Source organism: Hyperolius riggenbachi, chromosome 9, assembly GCF_040937935.1.
Source record: "Hyperolius riggenbachi isolate aHypRig1 chromosome 9, aHypRig1.pri, whole genome shotgun sequence".
Lineage (NCBI taxonomy): Eukaryota > Metazoa > Chordata > Amphibia > Anura > Hyperoliidae > Hyperolius > Hyperolius riggenbachi.
In genome coordinates, this window is record NC_090654.1 from 26717423 (window position 1) to 26736678 (window position 19256).

The 19256-nt window shown below is 44.9% G+C and overlaps 1 protein-coding gene across 1 annotated transcript in view; it reads left to right on the forward strand.

Moving 5' to 3' along the window:
- The window catches only part of PIAS3 (protein inhibitor of activated STAT 3), a 51326-nt gene extending 37196 nt beyond the window's left edge, over nt 1-14130 (forward strand). The window contains exons 2-5 of the mRNA XM_068254804.1: nt 465-701; nt 6211-6341; nt 8217-8260; nt 13667-14130. Coding sequence (XP_068110905.1) covers nt 465-701; nt 6211-6341; nt 8217-8260; nt 13667-13921 — 667 coding nt within the window. The 3' untranslated portion in view covers nt 13922-14130. The remainder of the gene's footprint in view (nt 1-464; nt 702-6210; nt 6342-8216; nt 8261-13666) is intronic.
- The last annotated feature ends 5126 nt before the right edge of the window (nt 14131-19256 follow it).

Here is a 19256-nt window from a genome sequence, read left to right on the forward strand (position 1 = left end):
CCATAAGGTGAACATAACCTGTAGTGGTCAAGTAGTTAAAGTGAACCTCCAGACTAAAAATCTACTCGGCAGCACTGAAAAGGCTTGGTGTTTCTTTAACAGTTTCACAGCATCACAACTTTTCTTACCCAAGCCTCATTTTTAGCTGCACAGAAGCTAAGCTCCGCCCCATCAAAGGATACGGCCCGGGGATTTTTCCCCTGGTGCTGTGCAAAGCACGATGGGATTTCTGATGTTCTCATTGCCAAGCACGCGCAGCTGGGAGGGGTGAACAGCACACAGGACAGTTGGAACTGTGTCTCATGCTTCCTGTCTTCTCCTTACAACCAAAAAGATGGCTGCCCCCATGAAATCATAAACATTTGCCTGCTCTTTTAAAACAGGGTGGGTAAGAGGTGATATCATAACTTAACTAATGTAACTTAATGACAGTATGTTTGTTTAGGCTTAAGTTCCTCTTAAAGATGTGAAAATATCTCCTGTGAGAAAAGTGAACCTAATAGAGGCTCTACTCTCTCTTCCTCTCTCTCAGCAGGTGCAATCTACAACCTCAGTTCGGACTTCAAGAGCAGCAGTGAGAACAAGAAGAAGGTGGAGGTCATTGACCTGACACTGGACAGCTCGTCTGATGAAGATGAGCCCCCAGCTAAGAGGACCTGTCCTGTCACCTCCACCATCATGCCTTCCATGGGGTCCAAAGGGTACGCCTTGTCCGCTCGCCTACGAACGGTTCAATAAACTACTGCTGATTTATGTGTCTTACAGCTAGACTGCTTTTTTGATGGGAGGGGGTGTTGTTGTGCTACACAACTAAGGTACTCATACATCAGGCAGTGTATGGGCAGATCAACTATGAGACAGATCTCTTTCTGATCGAATCTGATCAGAGAGGGATCGGTTACCTGTCCATACACTGGAGACCGATTTCTAAGAGATTTCAATAGGAAATCTTATCAGTCAGTTGTGACTAATCACAACTATAATTTGATCTTTCAGCTGTGTAAGCTCAGGAATCTTGCCAGTCCTCGACAGAGCAGCTAACTTGTAAACACAAGATGTTAACCCTATGTCTGCTTCCATTCAAGCAGGAAGTAGACACACTGCAGATTTATTTCAGGATTTGTATCAACTGCAGCAAAGAAATGTTTTTCTTTTATAGTGAATGGGAATTGGGGAAAAAAAAAATCAGCCACATACTGGGTCCTATAGGGCAGGGGTCCCCAAACATTTTGGGTCAAGGGCCGGGACAACATACTTCAGACTGCTGGGGGAGGGGGGCGGATTATACATAAAATGATGCAGAAGTCTTTGCGGGCCAGACAGTGAAGCATACCCAGGTGACAACCTGCAGTGGACAGCAGTGTCACCTGATGGGGAATTTGATTGGAAACCAGCAGGTTATTGCTTTCTGGCTTCCATGTGGATGGGTGGTGCCAGCACTGCTATTCTATATGCGGGCCACCGATATTTAAAGATTTAGCTGATCGCATCTATAAGTGATACAATTTGTGTTTGGGGGGCGGTAAAAAAGCCTAAGGGGGCCACATTCGGCCCGCGGGCCTTAGTTTGAGGACCACTGCTATACAGCCTTCCCACTCCTCTCACGGATCTCTCGTTCTAGCACTGGCTCCCCTAGTGGCAGTATTCAACCGAATTGGTCAAATACTGCTTTCCACCGCTGAAGGCTCAAGTGCTCCAGAAGACGGGCAGCCCTGTAATGCCCCTGCGCAAGAGCTTCTCTTTCGTGCTCGCGCAGTACAGAGCCGCACGTCTTCGGGAGCTCTCAGGCTCCCAAAGATTTCCAAAGTCCCCCGCGTGGGGGAATCAAACGGGAAGCCGCCGCTTAAACGAGCGGAGCGGGAAGATTGTATAGGACTCAGAGCCTTCCCTCTGCTTAGGGTAAGTATCTGGCTAATTTTTATTTATTTAACATTTCCATTAGCTTTAAAGGTAATTAAGCTGTTGCTTATCTTTTAGAGCAGAGAGGAAGTTCTGAGTTCAGGTCCACTTTAAAGGACCTCTTGTCGCAAAAATCTTAAAATTTAAAATGCATGTAAACATATAAAAATAAGAAGTATGTTTCTTCCAGAGCAAAATGAGCCATAAATGACTTTTCTGTCACTTACAGTAAGTAGTAGAAATCTGACATTACCGGCAGATTTTGGACTAGCCCATCTTCTCATGGGGTTTCTCAGGGTTTTCTTTATTTTTAAAAGCACTCAGTGAATGGCATTTGCTCCGTCCAACTGCCAAAAAAGTGTGCAGCGAGCAGGGAGGCTGGCCAGCATCTTTGTATTAATATTTTTCAGGGAGTGTCTTTTTATAAAGAATAAAGGCCATGCTGAGAATCCCCCATGAAGAGATGGACTAGCCCAAAACCTGTCGGTAATGTCAAATTTCTGCTAACTACTGTAAGTGACAGCAACATAGGAGGAAAGTAATTTATGGATCATTTTACTCTGGAAGAAATTTACTTCTTATTTGTATGTGTTTTAAATTTTAAGATTTTCGCAACAGTTCCTCTTTAAAGTTCACACGAAGTAGATTTAAGCTATTCTTCTCAAATTTAAAGGACCTCTGTCACGAAAATCTTAAAATGTAAATATATATCTACAGATAAGAAGTACGTTTCTCCAGAGTAAAATGTGTCATAAATGACTTTCCTCCTATGTTGCTGCCACTTACAGTAAGTAGTAGAAATCTGACATTACTGACAGGTTTTGGACTAGCCTATGTGGATCAATTTAATCTGTAAGAAACATGCTTCTTATTTGTATGTGTTTACATATATTTTTAAATGATACGATTTTCGCGACAGTGGCCCTTTAAAAGAGGAAGCTACGGGTAGCAGAGCATTTGGGGCCAATTTCCTTTTTGTAAAGAAAACATACCAGTCCATTGCATTTTCTGTTGCACAGCGACGGACATACAAAGTAATCTAATGTTAAAAATAGCTGATTCTTCCACTTCCACCGCTATTTTTAACGGAACCATTTGCTGTGTTACCTTAAAGTGAATGTTTACCAGATTCAAAAAGAAAAAGTCAGATACTCACCTAAGGAGAAGGAAGGCTCGGTCCTAATGAGCCTTCCCTCTCCTCTCCCGGTGCCCGGTCCCGCGCAGGATCCCCCGTGGCAGTATTCGACCAGTTCGGTCAAATACTGCTACTTCCGCATGCCTTTGGGAGCTTTCGGAAGCCTTCGGGAGCACTCGGGCTCCCGATGACGCGGCCGCTCCATACTACGCATGCGTGAGCGCCCTCTATGACGCACTCGCGCGTACGTAGTATGGAGCGGCCCGTCTTCGGAAGCCCGAGTGCTCCCGAAGACCTCCGAAGTCCCTGCGGCGGCGGACGTGAACGGGAGAGCCAGCGCAGCACCGAGGGTACCGGGAGAGGAGAGGGAAGGCTCATTAGGACCGAGCCTTCCCTCTCCTTAGGTGAGTATCTGACTTTTTCTTTTTGAATCCGGTACCCATTGGCTTTAAAAGCAACGCAAAGTCCCAATCTGCTGCCTTTTTCTGGACAAGGCATATGCTGCAGTGCCGTCAGAAAGAATGGAAGCCTAGTGGCGATACCCACTAGGCTCTTTGCCGCATCTGTCTTCAGCTGTGGGGGTCGCCATCGTCGACAATCACCGCAATATGAGTGGGAGCCAAAATCCTATTACAGTGCTGGGCCTTCAGATCCTAACTTAATAAAACTGCAGGGCCACGCGGCGTGCTTACATGCCTTGGGCAAGTGTGCGCTCTAGGGGCGTCTGCAGGCATGCGCTTGGGGGACGTGCGTGCGCAGGGCTACGGCCCTGCATATGCGCAGTATGTCAGCACAGCAACCTCTTCATAAACTGGCCCAATGCCTAGTTGGACATGAAACAGACCAATTGGAGACCTCAAGGGTTTATTTGCTAATATCGTTTCCTGTCGCCGCTACGCTGCATGCTTCTCTCCATCCTCCCGTTTTCTGGCTGTGAAGGTGTCTGGAAGATGGAGAGCGGCGTGCAGTGGCAAGAGTTGGTGAAATAGGTGCTTTAACGCTTTCTGCAATGACCTGTGGCCACTAACTTCATCGAATGTTTGATAATTTACCTCATGGGTAAAAGTTCACTAAGGTGTTATAGATTTATTGAATGTTTTATCGATAAACATTCGATAAATCTATAACACCTTTGATAATTTAACTCGTGGGTAAAATCGAATTTTTAAATCACTAAGGTGTTATAGATTTATCGAATGTTTATCGATAAACATTCGACAAATCTATAACACCTTAGTGATTTAAAAATTCGATTTTACCCACGAGTTAAATTATCAAACGTTCGTTTAAGTGTTTGATAAAGCTTAGTGAATTGAGGCCAAAGTGGGCCGAAATTATACAGTGGGACCAAGTCTCAGGCCAACCTCAATGTCTACTGGCCACCTTCCTCCCTCATAAAGTTCCCAGGTTTCTAATGGCCCCCCTCCATCCCTTAGGGCCCATTCATGCTAGAGCGTTTTGCCGGCGATTTCGGCAAAACGCTCAAGCGCTAGCGCTTTTTAAAGCGCTAGTGCAATAATACCCTATGGGCCCATTCTCACTTGGGTGTTTTGGGCAAATCACCAAACGCAAACGTGTAGCCTGCACCATTTTCAGGCGATTTCCCGGCGATCGTGTTTCAGTGCTATAGAAGGGCTAAACGCGATCGCGTAAATATCGCTTTTTTTTTTCTTTGCATTCAACACAAAAAAATCACCTGAGCAAAACGCTAGCAAAAGCGCTAGCGTTTTGCGTTTTACAAGTGTGTGAATGGGCCCTCATTTAGTTCCCTGGTGTCTAGTGGTCCTCCTTCCCCTATACAGTTCATTGGCATCAAGAGCCCCCACCCGCCCCTCTACAGTTCCCTACCTTCCCATTTGGCTTCCCTGGTGATCTAGGGCTTGACCTCCAATGTAGCTTCTTTGGTGGTCTGGGGTGGGCCAAACATAATGCAAAGTGGGGAAACCACTTGAGGGCCAAATGTTATGGCTCTGAGGGCCAGATTTGGCTTGCATGCCGAAATTAGACGTGTGGTCTAGATCATGCGTTACAATTCCGAGGCGAATCACAACGCATGGATGGGGACATAATTCTTATGTTTGTGTGGATCACATCACATTGCGTTCTTGAAAGCGCGGCTGAAATCGTTGTATATCGGTAAGAGGCCTAATAACCAAAAAAGATTATTGCCTGAAAATATCTGACAAGAAGGATTGATCAAAATGACCAAGGATCGTTGTTTTATCAGTATGGTATCTTTGGAAGTTTGTTCAGTGCAAACTTGGCAATGATATTTGCATGATTTATTGTTCAGCTGTCTTTTTTTCAAATGATTTTTATCTATCGTGTGTACGTAGCTTGGGATGTCTGCTGAGAAGAGGTCACAAGGTCATCGATCAGTTTTAAACCGTAAGCAGGGCTGTCACTAGGGATGAGCGAGAATGATTTAGTGAAATCGCCTTGGAGCGCGCAGAAGGCGTGAGCTGTGTATGCAAAGTTTAAAGAGGAACTTTAAGATTAAACTTCATCCCAATGACTAGCTGATGCCCCCTTTCCCATGAGAAATCTTTGCCTTTTCTGCAATAGATCATCAGGGGGGTCTGTATGGCTGATATTATAGTGAAACCCCTCCCACAGTGTGATGTCATGACCTTGGTCCTGACATTTTGCTATCTGTGAACCTTGTTACATTGTGGGAATTAATGGCTTTTTCAAACAGCCAAGCAAGCAGCATCTCCCTCTGTGCATAGAATTCTCAGGAACGAGATCACCTGGCATAACTAAAGATGTCACTACCTGTGCTAAAAAAACACTGACTAAATAATCTATAAATTAATATTGTAAACAATAAGCAATTTTATTCAGTGTGTTATTTTCACTACAGTTCCTCCTTAACTCACCTAAGCTGCTGCCTTCCTGACGATGTGTTCTATGCTGCGTTCTGTCTTCGCACACTTCTTTCTTCTAAACCGCAACTACCATTCCGAAGGGGGAAGTGTAAGAAGATGGAACGCAGCTTGGAGCGCATCAGAAAGGAGGAGAGTTAACCCTTGCGTACGCAGCACCCACCCTCGGCATACTGCAGGACCATTTCACATTTTGCTAAATCATTTTGGCTGATCACTTCCTGTCACTGCAAGAGTGTAGCGCTGTAATGTATCAGATTACCTCTTACTGATATTTTATTTCCATTGTAGGGTGATCAGCATCGACCATCAATCATCTGTCCTAAGAAGTCCTCCCATGGCGACCATAAGTAGTGATTACCTATCAAGTATTCCCCTCCCTGACTACCACCGGACATTTCCTGTCCCCACAGACCTGCAAGGTGAGCAGCGACACGTGGCATGTCTCCGGCTGTCCTAGACTGGCCCCTTTCATTTTTCAAATAATCTTTATTGATGCTTGTAGGAACAAAGAAAAAAAATCATGTAACAAACATGTGTTACAATCATAACTGCCAGTAGCTGATACCTGACCAGCAAAGCGCAGTAACCCATAAGCTGCAGTCTGTTGCAGCGAACTCTTAAAGGGAGTCTGAAGTAAAAAAAAAAAAAAAAAAAAAAAAACCTCAGCTAAGGAGAGGGAAGACTGTGTCCTATAAAGCCCTCACGCTCTCCCGTTAGCAATCTACGGCCCATGGGTCATAGACTGCTCTCTTCCGGGTTGAGTTGGCTTCGGGAGTCTTCGGACGCTCTCGGGCTTCCCGAAGACGGGCCAATCCATACTGCGTATGCACGGGTGCCCTCTCACACACACTTGCCTGTGCGCAGTCCAGAGCCTCCAGCCTGGGGTCTCCGCCGGTGCAGAGGTCGAACTCTCAAAGGTCGTCCTCGCCTGCGCCGCTGTCAATCAAGTCCACGTCTGGAGTGTACTGCGCAGGCGCAGTAGTTCTGCGCAATACACTCCGGACAACGTGGACTTGATTGACAGCTGCGCAGTAGAGAACGACCTCAGTCCTCTGCAACGGCCGGCAGCTGAGTGGAGCTGCGGTGTGGGACGTCAGCTGCAAGGGGCTGGTGGAAGCCCCAGGTAGGTAGATTATTTATTCATTTTTTTTTTTTTTTTTTAATTTAGCCTGGATATTGCCTTTAACCTTCCTTTCTCAGGCCCTGCTGGGCCGATTTGCATAATTTTTTTTTTTTTTTGCAACACGCAGCTAGCACTATGCTAGCTGCGTGTGCACTCTGATCGCCGCCGCTTCGTGCCGATTAGCCGCCGTGCTGCAACGCCCCCCCCAGACCCTGTGCGCTGCCTTGCCAATCAGTGCCAGGCAGCGCTGAGGGGTGGATCGGGACTCCCAATGACGTCACGACGTCGCCATGGTGACGGGGGAAGCCCTCCAGGAAATCCCGTTCTTTGAACAGGATTTCCTAATCGCGATCGAAGCGGGTGGGGGGGGGATGCCGCTGCACAGCGGCTATCATGTAGCGAGCCCTGGCGGTTTTTAATAGACCGCCAGGAGGGTTAAGGGTTCGCTTACATTTTCAGGTCCCTGCTATTGTCCACTGGTGTGCTTAGATTTTTTGCAAAAGCGATGCATGCTGCATTTCTCCTGCGTTTCACAATCCTGTTGCAAATCACACTAGCAAATGTGCTCGGTGCAAAAAGTGAAGATTGTATCACAGCAGGCTTGTGATGCTGATCACGATTTTCCGTGTAAAAGGTCCCTTAAGGTGGCCATTAACGGTACAAATTTTAAGTGAACAATTGTATTTTCAATCAAATCGGTGATTACAGATTGTATTGCATGAAAACAGAAGCGCTGATGCTACACGTACGATTGCGCAGGATTACATTGCCGCGTTTTTAGGCAGCCTAAAACACACTTGTGTGAAATCTGAAGATGATCCATTCCACAGTGTTCCCAACAGAGATTGTCTCCTGAAAGCATCACTGACTGTCAGTAATCACTCGATTAGTCCAGGTGTTAACCATGAGTATGCAGAGCTCCTGCTGTATGCAGCTAATTATTTATGCAGGAAGATGGAAAGTTCTGGGTAGTTTGTGTCACAAAGAATACAAAGTCTCCACAGCAACAGAGAGGAACAATTTGAGGTTTTACAGTCAGTTTTGCAAATATATACCTGGCTGCAAATTTCAAGTGGAAAAAGACATGTTTTTACATAGATGTAGTTTTGCTTTTTGAGATCTTACTGGATATCTATATATAACTATTTCCTCTCTTTTTTTTTTCACTCAGGACTTGATCTGTTCTCGTTCCTTCAGACAACAGACAACTCTCAGGTAGGAGAGAGTTGACACTTAAAGGGGACCTGTAGTGTAAATAACATAATAAATAAAATTGCTATTTATTTATTTGTACAATATTACTTTATAAATTATTTAGTTAGTGTTTGCCCAAAGTAAAATCTTTCCTCGCACCATTTACCGATTTACATTCTAAAATTAATTAAAGGCGGCAACATTTTTAGTACTGGCAGGTGATTTCTGCGTAATGTTGGGTTACTGATAGTTCTGAAGCCAGTGAAAATAATGCCTGATGTCTCCGAATGCTCTGGGAGATGAATGCCACTTAAAGAGACTCTGTAACATTAAAAAGATCCCCTGGGGGGTACTCACCTCGGGTGGGGGAAGCCTCCGGATCCTAATGAGGCTTCCCACGCCGTCCTCTGTCCCACGGGGGTCTCGCTGCAGCCCTCCGAACAGCCGGCGACTGTGCCGACTGTCAGTTCAATATTTACCTTTGCTGGCTCCAGCGGGGGCGCTGTGGCGACTTTCGGCACGGAAATAGACGGAAATACCCGATCTTCGTCGGGTCCGCTCTACTGCGCAGGCGCCGGAAACTTGCGCCTGCGCAGTAGAGCAGACCCGACGGTGATCGGGTATTTCCGCCTACTTCGGCGCCGACAGCCGTCAGAGCGCCTGCGCAGGAGCCAGGAAGGTAAATATTACGTCACCGCTGCACGGAGGGCTGCAGCGAGACCCCTGATGGATGGAGGACGGCGTGGGAAGCCTCATTAGGATCCGGAGGCTTCCCCCACCCGAGGTGAGTACCCCCCAGGGGCCGTATTGTCGTTACAGTTCTTCTTTAATAAACAGCCTTGGCTACACATCACTGGGAGGTCAGGGCTACATAGCAATATGTAGCTATAGAAAGTGTTTTATGATGCTGAAACCAGGATAACTGTCATAAAAGTGGGCATCCTAAATAATGTACTGCATTGTGCTATATGTCACTACAGGGCCTCTTTAATTAATCTTGTATTATCCCATTAACAGTACAATTTGTAATGAACTATTATACTATTACCAAAAACAAACATTACCAATACATAAATTACCAAACATTTGGGTTGAAGGCTTATTTAAATTTAACCACTTAAAGGACCACTATCGCGAAAAAAAAGTAGGCAGTTAAAAAATGACAGATGACAGGTTTTGGGCCAGTCCATCTTTTTAAGGGGGATTCTCGGGGCTTTCTTTGTTTTCAACAGCATTTCCTGAACAACAGTTGCAAAATCTAACTGACATAATAGTGTGCAAGTGATTAGGGAGGCCGGCTGGTATCTTGCTATTCTGGCAGTTAAACTGCTGTTCAGGAAATGCTGTTGAAAACAAAGAAAGCCCTGAGAATCCCCCTTAAAAAGATGAACTGGCCCAAAACCTGTCATCTGTCACATTTTTTAACTGCCTACTTTTTTCGCTATAGTGGTCCTTTTAAGGGCGCGGTGTTAAACCCCCCCCCCCCCCCCCCTAGTGACCAAGCTATTTTTTTATTGTTGGGCCACTGCAGCTTTAAGGCATTGCTGCAGGGCTGCACAACACACCACACAAGTGATTCCCCCCCCCCCCCTCCTCCTTTTCTCCCCACCAACAGAGCTCTCTATTGGTGGAATCTGATCCCCCCCCCCCCCCCAGATGTTGTTTTTTTTTATATTTGATTATTTTTTTTAAATAAATTTTACTTTTTGTATTTATTTTATATCCCTCCCTCCCCCCACCAGCTAATCGGCGTGATCGGCTGTCATAGGCTTCAGCCTATGACAGCTGGTCACTTTTGTGCCTGCCAGGGATACAGCCCTGTCACACGGCTGTCCCCAGTACAGCGCTGCTGCAGATCGCAGCGCTGAACAATGTTAATAACAACCGTCTCCGAGTGCCGATCGCCGCTCGGAGACTGAAGGCGGAGCTCCGTCATTCATGCGAAGATGCGCGCGCAGTAGCGCACGCGATCTACTGCATTCCTCTCCCACAGCCATTCATGCCAATCGGCGTGGAGTGGTCCTGGGGCTGCAGCCGTGTTCACACCAATTAGCGTGGATCGGTCGGCAAGGGGTTAAAGAGACACTGAAGCGGGAAAAAATGATGATATAATGAATTAGTTGTGTAGTACGGATAATTAATAGAACATTAGTAGCAAAGAAGATATTCTCATATTTTTATTTTCAGTTATATAGTTTTTTTCTTATAACATTTGCATCATTCTCTAATATTTGCAGTTACTACACTACTCAGCATTCTAAATGATTTTACAGAGCAGGCCAGTGAACTTCTGAACTGTTCTCTGCAGGGGAAAAAAAAAAACAATACAGTGCCAGACACTTGAGATAACAAGCTTCAGAAGACAGAGCTCTCTGCCACTTTAAAAGTGGAGCTCAATGGCTCTTTTGCAGAGATAACTGGAGTTTCTTAACTCTTCCTGTACTGGAAACAATACTGCTCCTAATGTTTTATTTCTTAGCTGTACTACACATACAAATAATTGCATCATAATTTTTTTTTTCCGCTTCAGTGTCTCTTTAACATTCTGCTTATGTGAAGGTCTGTACTACAGTGACCAGATGTCCCACTTTACTTAGCACATGTCCCAGAATTAGAGTCCGCCATCCCAGGCACAAATATGTCACAGCTAATGTCTCACATAGGCCACCGGATGTCCTGGGCCTCCAAATGTCCCTGGAGGGCTGCCGAAAGTCCCATCTGCTGGGACTCACTGTCACGTGACCAGTGAAACTCCAGGGTTCACTGTCATGTGACCACACTGAAGCTCCAGGCCTCACTGTCATATGACCACACTGAAGCTCCAGGGCTCACTGTCATGTGACCACAATGAAGCCCCACCTTTCATAGAGTTGGAAGCTGCAGGAGAGATGCAAGTACTTCTGCTGGCGTTGGAAGAGGTAGCCATAGTTACGGGCTTGCTTCCAGTGTGCGCAGGGCCGGATTTGCGCACAGGCCTCCTAGGCTTGTGCCTAGGGCGGGGCGGGGCTTGGGGCGGGTCATCCCACCGGTTGTTGCAGAGTCGGCAGCTTACTACAGTTCCGTGTCCCCGCAGCACGGTCTGTCTTTCCGTCTTGGGGTTATACATGTCGGCTGTTATCTGGCTCCGCCCCTCCGCTCGGCATTATGGGGGGAACTGGAAGCAGAGAGGAGATGGATCGCTCGAGCCTCGAGGAGAAGAAGAAGAAGGGAGACAGCCTTATTCTAGACAGCCTTGCAGCCAGGGAGGAGTAACTATGCCTAACTGCAGGCAGCTGAGAGGGCGCACGATTGCCAGGTATGTGTAAAAAGCACATACTGGCACTAAAATGCTTAATTATTTCGGGATGCCTGTGAAATGTAAACAGTCACAGTAACTTTGCAGACAGCGTGTGCTGGAACTACACGCACTCTGTGAAGCCAGAGTGCCTGTGATAGCCGTGCATTACAATCCTCCCGCACTCTCATCTTCCTACACACAGCTGAACTTAACCTTTCTCCCTGAATTTATGAGGACAGTGGTGAGAGAAGGGCACATTGGGGAATGCAGGCTTTATCTTTGTGAGGAATTGTTAAGCCCCCAAAGTATGCTGAATAATATACAGGTGCGTGAAACATGTTTAAAGCATAGGACTGCAACGTGGGTAATGTGTACAGATTCACTGAACACTCTGTATTCACTATTACATGTGTACAGTACATAATAAGATCATGCTGTCTGTTTTCTCTCATTTTCTATGCTCACTCTGTCCACCCTCACTCCCACCCTCTCTCTTTCTGTCTCTCTGACTACCATCTCTTTCTCTGCCCACTTTTCCTCCCTTGCTTTCTCTACTCAACTGTCCAGGATTTATTTTTGCTTCCTTTCCATACAAAGAGCAAAGTGTACCTGAGAAACACAAGAAAAAAACAATATACATACCTGGTGCTTCCTCCAGCCCCTTCCACGCCGATTGCTCCATCGCCATCCTCCTCTGCCTCCTGGATCATCCAAAACTGGCCTCACAAAGTGCGCCAGTCAATGCAGGCGCAGTCCAGCCACGCGCAGGCTCAGAACACTCCCAGCCACGTGGACGTGTTTGCAGCCAGGCCATGTATGTGTGTATGTGCAGTATGCCCCAGACCAAAGGATTTTGCAGTGCCAATTCCAGATGTTGCAGGAGGACAGTGAGGGAGCAATTGGCATGGAGGGGGCTGGAGGAATGTCTTCTCCACTGCCCATTTCAACTTTAGTTTAAGTTGGGACACTACAAGGTAGATAGTAGCATTTTGCACTACTATGTATTTATATATAGCACTGACATCTTCTGCAGCACATAACAGAGTACATAGTCATGTCACTGACTGTCCTCAGAGGAGCTCACAATCTAATCCTGCCATAGTCATAGCCTGATGTCCTACCATATTATTATTATTATTATGTATTTATATAGCACTGACATCTTCTGCAGCACTTTACAGAGTACATAGTCATGTCACTGACTGTCCTCAGAGGAGCTCACAATCTAATCCTACCACAGTCATAGTCTAATGTCCTACCATATTATTATTATGTATTTATATAGCACTGACATCTCCTGCAGCACATTACAGAGTACATAGTCATGTCACTGACTGTCCTCAGAGGAGCTCACAATCTAATCCTGCCAGATCATTGTCTAATGCCAGGAATACACGGAGCATTTCCACGGCTCGATCGAGCCATTAGATGGCTCGATTGATCATTTCTGACGAGTCCAATCACCCGCTGGATCAATGCCACGCTCGATACCGTGAGTGGGACAATAGAAAAGATAAGGAAAACAAGCCGAAGATAAGAGAATCACCCGCGGGGACGAGCGGGAATCGATCCGGCGGCATAATCGAGCCGCAGAAACGTCTCGTGTATTCCCGGCATAAGACCAATTGTGTTGGGGAATTAATTAACTTAGTGTGTTTTGGGGATATAGGGGGGAAATATAATTACCACACCCTGCTACATTACTAGCACATGTGCAGGCTTCATTTAGACTCAGGAGGGCGGTTGATGAAAGCGGGCCTTGGGCACTGGAAAGCCCAAATCCGGCCCTGAGTGTGCGCAATACATAGGGTGGGCTGGGATGAGAAATGGAGGGGAGGGAGTCACCTTATTTGTAGGTCACACTTTTTGCCTGGTTTTTGAGGGTAAACATCTGGAGGACGCTGGGTGTCAAAAACTTTAATGATCAACTGCTGAATAGGGAGGATCAATGAGATGCAAATGTATGTAAATGTGTATGCAGCTGCATATATTTGCATACAAATTTACATATATTTGCATAAACTCTGGAATATTTGCATCTCATTGTTTATCCCTACTGCTGAATAGCCCATGTATAGAGGTATTTGACCTGTGTTCTTACCTGTTGGGACAGAATCTCACTGACCTTCCCCTTTTCTTTGCTGTTTCAGCACTACAGCCCCTCCGTCATCACCTCCCTGGATGAACAAGACGCACTGGGCCACTATTTCCAGTACCGGCCGACACACTACATGAGCACCCTGACCCAGGCCATAACGGGATCCCACACAACCACCAGCAGCACCAGCCGGATAAGCAGCATTGTGTCCACTAGCACCTTACAGGAAAGCCACGCCCACAGCACCACTCAGAGCTCCTCCTCCACACTGCAGGGGTGTCGGCCAGACATCATATCTCTGGACTGACAGCGCTGTGGTAACGGGGGGCGGCCCCCTGCTACAGCACGATCCACAATCGCAGGAGGGCCAAACTTAATGCCCAGCAAGTTTATCAACTTTTCTCGATCCACAGGAGTTCCCAGAATCCTCCTTGAGATATCACAAGACTTTAAAACATCATGTCTATAAGCTGCGTTTTTTACATATCAGATATAAGAATATAGGAAGAGAGAGCAGTATCGGAAATCTATTTTAACGGATGAAATAATCGTCAGTGATTATTATATTATTTTTTTTTATGTTTTTTTTTTTTTATGTTGCCACATCACAATTTGTGGTCAGTCTGTGTTTTTATCAAGTGGAAAATCGAAATTTCAGCTAGATTTGTACTTTAAAGGTGCCTACTCACAGTTCAATTTTTTCGTGAACAATGGTATTTTCAATCAGATTATGCAGATTGTATTGTATAAAAACAAAGTAACTGATGGTCCTAATCGATCCTGAACGATCATAGATCATTTCCTTAACTAGTTCGCGTTTCAAGGTTTGTACCCCTCCCTGGCGTTCAATTTCCCCAGGATTTCAGTGCAAAAGTGATCCAATTAATTTTCACAACCTTTTTTTCCTGTGACTTGCCAAAATGTGTAAGGCCAGGGTTTAGTATACAGTGCAGGAGAGTATTGACGTGTATGCACATCATTACTGTGCACAGCATGTTTTGTATTGACATGTGTAACCGTCAATACCGCTAGGGAGGTTAAAGTGAACCTCCAGACTAAAAATCGACTCAGCAGCACTGAAAAGGCCTGGTGTTTCTTTAACAGTTTCACAGCATCAGAACTTTGTTTCTCTTATACAAGCCTCATTTTTAGCTGCACAGAAAAAAAACTGCCCGTGCTTTTTTCCCCTGATGCTGTGCAAAGCATTATGGGATTTCTGATGTTGTTGTTCTCGTTCTGCTGTTTTGGTGCAATTTTTTTTTTATTTTTTTTTTTACATTTTGAAATTGACATTTGAAGCCTAGCGTGTGCAGCTGGGAGGGGTTATCAGGACACTGGACAGTTGGAACTGTGTCTTATGCTCCTTATCACCTCCTTTCAACCAAAAAGATGGCTGCCCCCATGACAAAGATGGCAGCCCCCATGAATCACAAACATTTGCCTGTTCTTTTAAAACCGGGTGGGTAAAAAATTATATTACCTATCTATTGTAATTAACATAACTAATGTAACTTAATGACAGTATGTTTGTTTAGGCTGAAGTTCCCCTTTAAAGAGTATTTATGGTAAAATAGACAGAGCCTAATATAACAGGCTTTGTCTGCAGGAGGACGGATTGCGGGGTGGGTTTTACAGGGTTATATACATTACCTATCAAATACAAAAGTACATAAGCGCTTTACAGACTATAGTAAACAGTAACAGGGCTTCCAGACAATACACCAGCAATATAGTGGAGCGCTATCAGTAAATTAAAAAGTAGAATTAGAAATGGCAGATAAGCGCTCAAGAGTCCAGTCCTGCAATTATAGGGAGTAAACCCACTCCCTGTTGTCTCAGCTGATATCACAGATATAGATATAATACATCCGGGGGTGATGGGCACATCAGTATCCCCCCCCCCAATAGATAACGACTCACCAGATGATGCGGCCTAACAGGGCCCGTCTGCGCAGCAGGGGTATCGGCCACTCCTCAGCCTTTCTAGCAAGTCACCACAGCTTCAGGAAGTAGATGAACCTCCAGGAAAAAGTATAAGAGACGCTTCACATAGTGTAAAAGGGGATCGCTCCCGTATTTATTAAAAAAAGTTAGGTTAGCTCATAAACAATGTTCTATTGCGGAGCAGCGTTACGTCTGACGTCATCGGACGCGGTGATTGGCTGACGGGTGCCATCTTTGTTTATGATCTAGTGGCGGGGATAATCTTGCTCTGCGGAGTATTTCGCCCTGCAAACCCCCCACCCTCCATCGTGCAGACAGTCTGTCTATTTTCACTTTTTAGGTACTCTTGAAAGGAGTTATCAGGCAATATGAAGAAAATAAGTGCTACTTACCCGGGGCTTCGTCCAGCCCCAAGCTCCCAGCATGTCCCTCGGTGCAGCTCTGCCCGCAGCCGTTCGCTGCCTCTGCATCCCGGTCCGCGGTGATGACGGCGGCGACCTGGAGGTCGGCCTGTACTTCGCTTGCACGAGCGCCGCTGTCAATCATGGCCACGTGGACCGGAGTGACCTGACGTCATCACCGCGGACCGGGATGCAGAGGCGGCGAACGGCTGCGGGCAGAGCTGCGGCGAGGGACATGCTGGGAGCTTGGGGCTGGACAAAGCCCTGGGTAAGTAGCCCTTATTTTCCTCATATCCCCTGATGTCTCCTTTAAGGTTACTGACATTTTTACACTTTAGCTTTGTCACTATGGATACACCAGTAACTTTTTTTTTTTTATTACTTATACTGTACCATCTAGTTGATGCATGTTTTGTTTTTCATGACAATATAGGCTTTTTCTGGGTAATATTATTTTTCAAAACATTTTATTTTAGTCGTTTTACAGGGAAAAATTAGGTGGGAAGGCAGAAAATACACTTTTTTTTTTCTTTTTTCACACAAGTTTCACAGTTATAAAACACACACAAATATATTCCTTGGCCCTTCCTGGTAAAAATGATACCACACATGCCTTATTTCATTACTAGCTGGGCATATAGTGGACCATTATCCCCAGCCTGTGAGTCTGTAGTGATCAGATGCGGTTGCTAGGGTGACAGTTCAGGGACCCCACTAGATGCATCGCTAGGCAACAGCAGAACAAGGCATCTGTAGAGCAAATCCAATTGCTACAGACAGCAGTGATTAAAGGTGTATAAACAGGTATAGGTATTACAGGGGTTAATGGGCTGGATAGGGGTTAAAACCTAACTGAAATTTTTTGTAATTTATTGTGACCGTGTCATTTTGTTTTAAAACTTGTAAAACTACCTACCACTCTTATTTAAAGTGGACCTGAACGCTTGCACAAGACAGAAGGGAAACCTAGAAAACACTGTGTATGCATTTAGAGAGTTTAGCGTATCTAATTCCCCCTCATCTGTGACTACTCACCACTGTAATTTGATCTCTCGGCTGGCTGCCTCAGCAGAGCAGCAAATTTGTAAACGCAGGATGTTAACCCTATGTCTGCTTTTATGAAAGCAGGAAGTAGAGACACTGCAGATTCATTACTGGATTTGTATCAGCTGTAACAAAGAAATTGTTTTTCTTTAAAGGTTACTATGCTGTTGCTTATCTTTGAGAGCAGAGAGGAAGTTCTGAGTTTAGGTCTGCTTTAATTCTTTGAATCAAAATCAATCTTTTCTTTCAGTCTTAATGAAAATACAATTGTTCACTAAAAAGCTCACTGTTAATGGACACCTTTATACGAAGACTTTCCTTCACTATTCCAAGTGGCTTCCTTTGTCCAGATAAGGCGAAGGAAATCCTCAATATTTTTATTTGTGCGACAAACTCCATCCGTTCTCTGACCTTGTTTGAAAATAGGAAACCACGTGGATTCACATACACGCTATAGCAATGTCTTGCAGGATGGTCAGCTGCAGCTACATGCCTTCTCTGGGTGCAAAATCGCCCGAGATGATAATTTGTGATCATGTCGGGTGACATTCTGGCATTAGCACTAGTGTCCCATGATGTCATTAGTGATCCATCAGGTCAGATTACTAATATGCAAATTTGATTGCTGACCTCACAGCAGAGCTCCTCCCACTCCTTCTTCCCCAATGACACTTCCTGGAATAGAAAAGGTTGCTTGGCTGTTGCCGTACGGCATGTCTGTACAGCTGTTCCTCCTTAAGCGGTCACCCTAAAGGGTCATTAATGATCGTTTCAGGTGACATTTATCGGTTGTTTGTGCGGGCCAGACAGGTTAGGCTGTTACTGTGATTTGCAGTGTTATGAAGCAGGCCAGTGGGAGGCGCTGTACTGACAGTTCAGCTTGTTACAAGGTTAGCAGCACAAAAGATGAGATGGTCGACGAAATGCTAATAATATTCGCTTTGCATGCAAATTTAATACAAATTGGCCGGTCAGATGCAAGTCTGATTTGGATTGGCCCAATCCAAGGTTGCATACAATTTGCATGCAAATTTGGATTATCAGCATCTCCTTGCTAATTTCTAGTTCTTTTGTTTCAGATGTTCTTTTGTGATAACTGACCACCTCGGCCTTCGTTCCCCACTCCCTCTACTAAGCAATACTAGCTACTAATTCAACATGACATCGCCTTTACATTTTACACTGAAAATAATCCTCTAGTGGTCGATGCAGGTATTGCGGGTGGCAGTCCTGGTTTACAGTAATCACTAGGGATGGTCAAATCAATGAAAATAACTTGAGTTGATGCAGGATTATGCAAATATATGCAGCTTGAAAATGGACCAGTCAGATTTTACATCAGCAGGATTTGATTGGTTCATTTTTAAGCTGCATCCTTTTGCATTCAAAATTTGCATAATGGTGTGTCAACTCGAAATTATTTGCATCTCATTGACCATCTCTAGTAATCAGTATGATGCCACCAGCATTCCAAGTTTTCTATTGTAGCATTAAAATATTGATGGATGCAATACCGCTCCAAAACAGCTTGTGTGTAGTGCTGATTCCCCACAGCACCACCTACAGGAGGTGACTGGGTACTGCACCCCATTCACTAAAATTTTATTTTGTTTTATTCGATGGACCACTATTGCAGAAAAATTGTAAAATTGAAAATACGTATTTATAAGAAGTACATTTCTCCCAGAATAAAATGCTTATAATTTTTTTTTCCATGTTGCTGTCACTTACAGTAGGCAGAAAAACCTGACAGGTTTTGGACTAGCCCATCTACACATAGGGGATTCTCAGCCTTTCCTTAATTCTTTACAAAAGCACTCTACGGAAAGGATCTATATAAGGATGCCGGCTGGCCTCTTTACTTGCTTGCATTCTATTTTTCTGCCCAGCTACGATGCAGTATGTGCTTTTTGAAATGAAAGAAATCCCAGAGAATCCCCTCACGAGGAAATGGACTAGTCCAAAACCTGTCCGATTTTTACTGCCTACTGTAAGTGACAGCAACATAGGAAAAAAGTAATTTATAGTACATTTTGTTCCGGAACAAACGCACATTTTATACATACATTTTAACATTTCTCACGATAGTGGTCCTTCAGTTCAGTCTCTCGTTAGTTATATGGTGCATATGAAGTGTCTAAAAGCTATTTTTTACTATATCTTCTGTCTATGGTCTTTTTGTATATATATTTTTTTTTTAACTTCCTGTCTACACTTGTATCTGTATTTACATGTACAGAGATGAATGCGGAA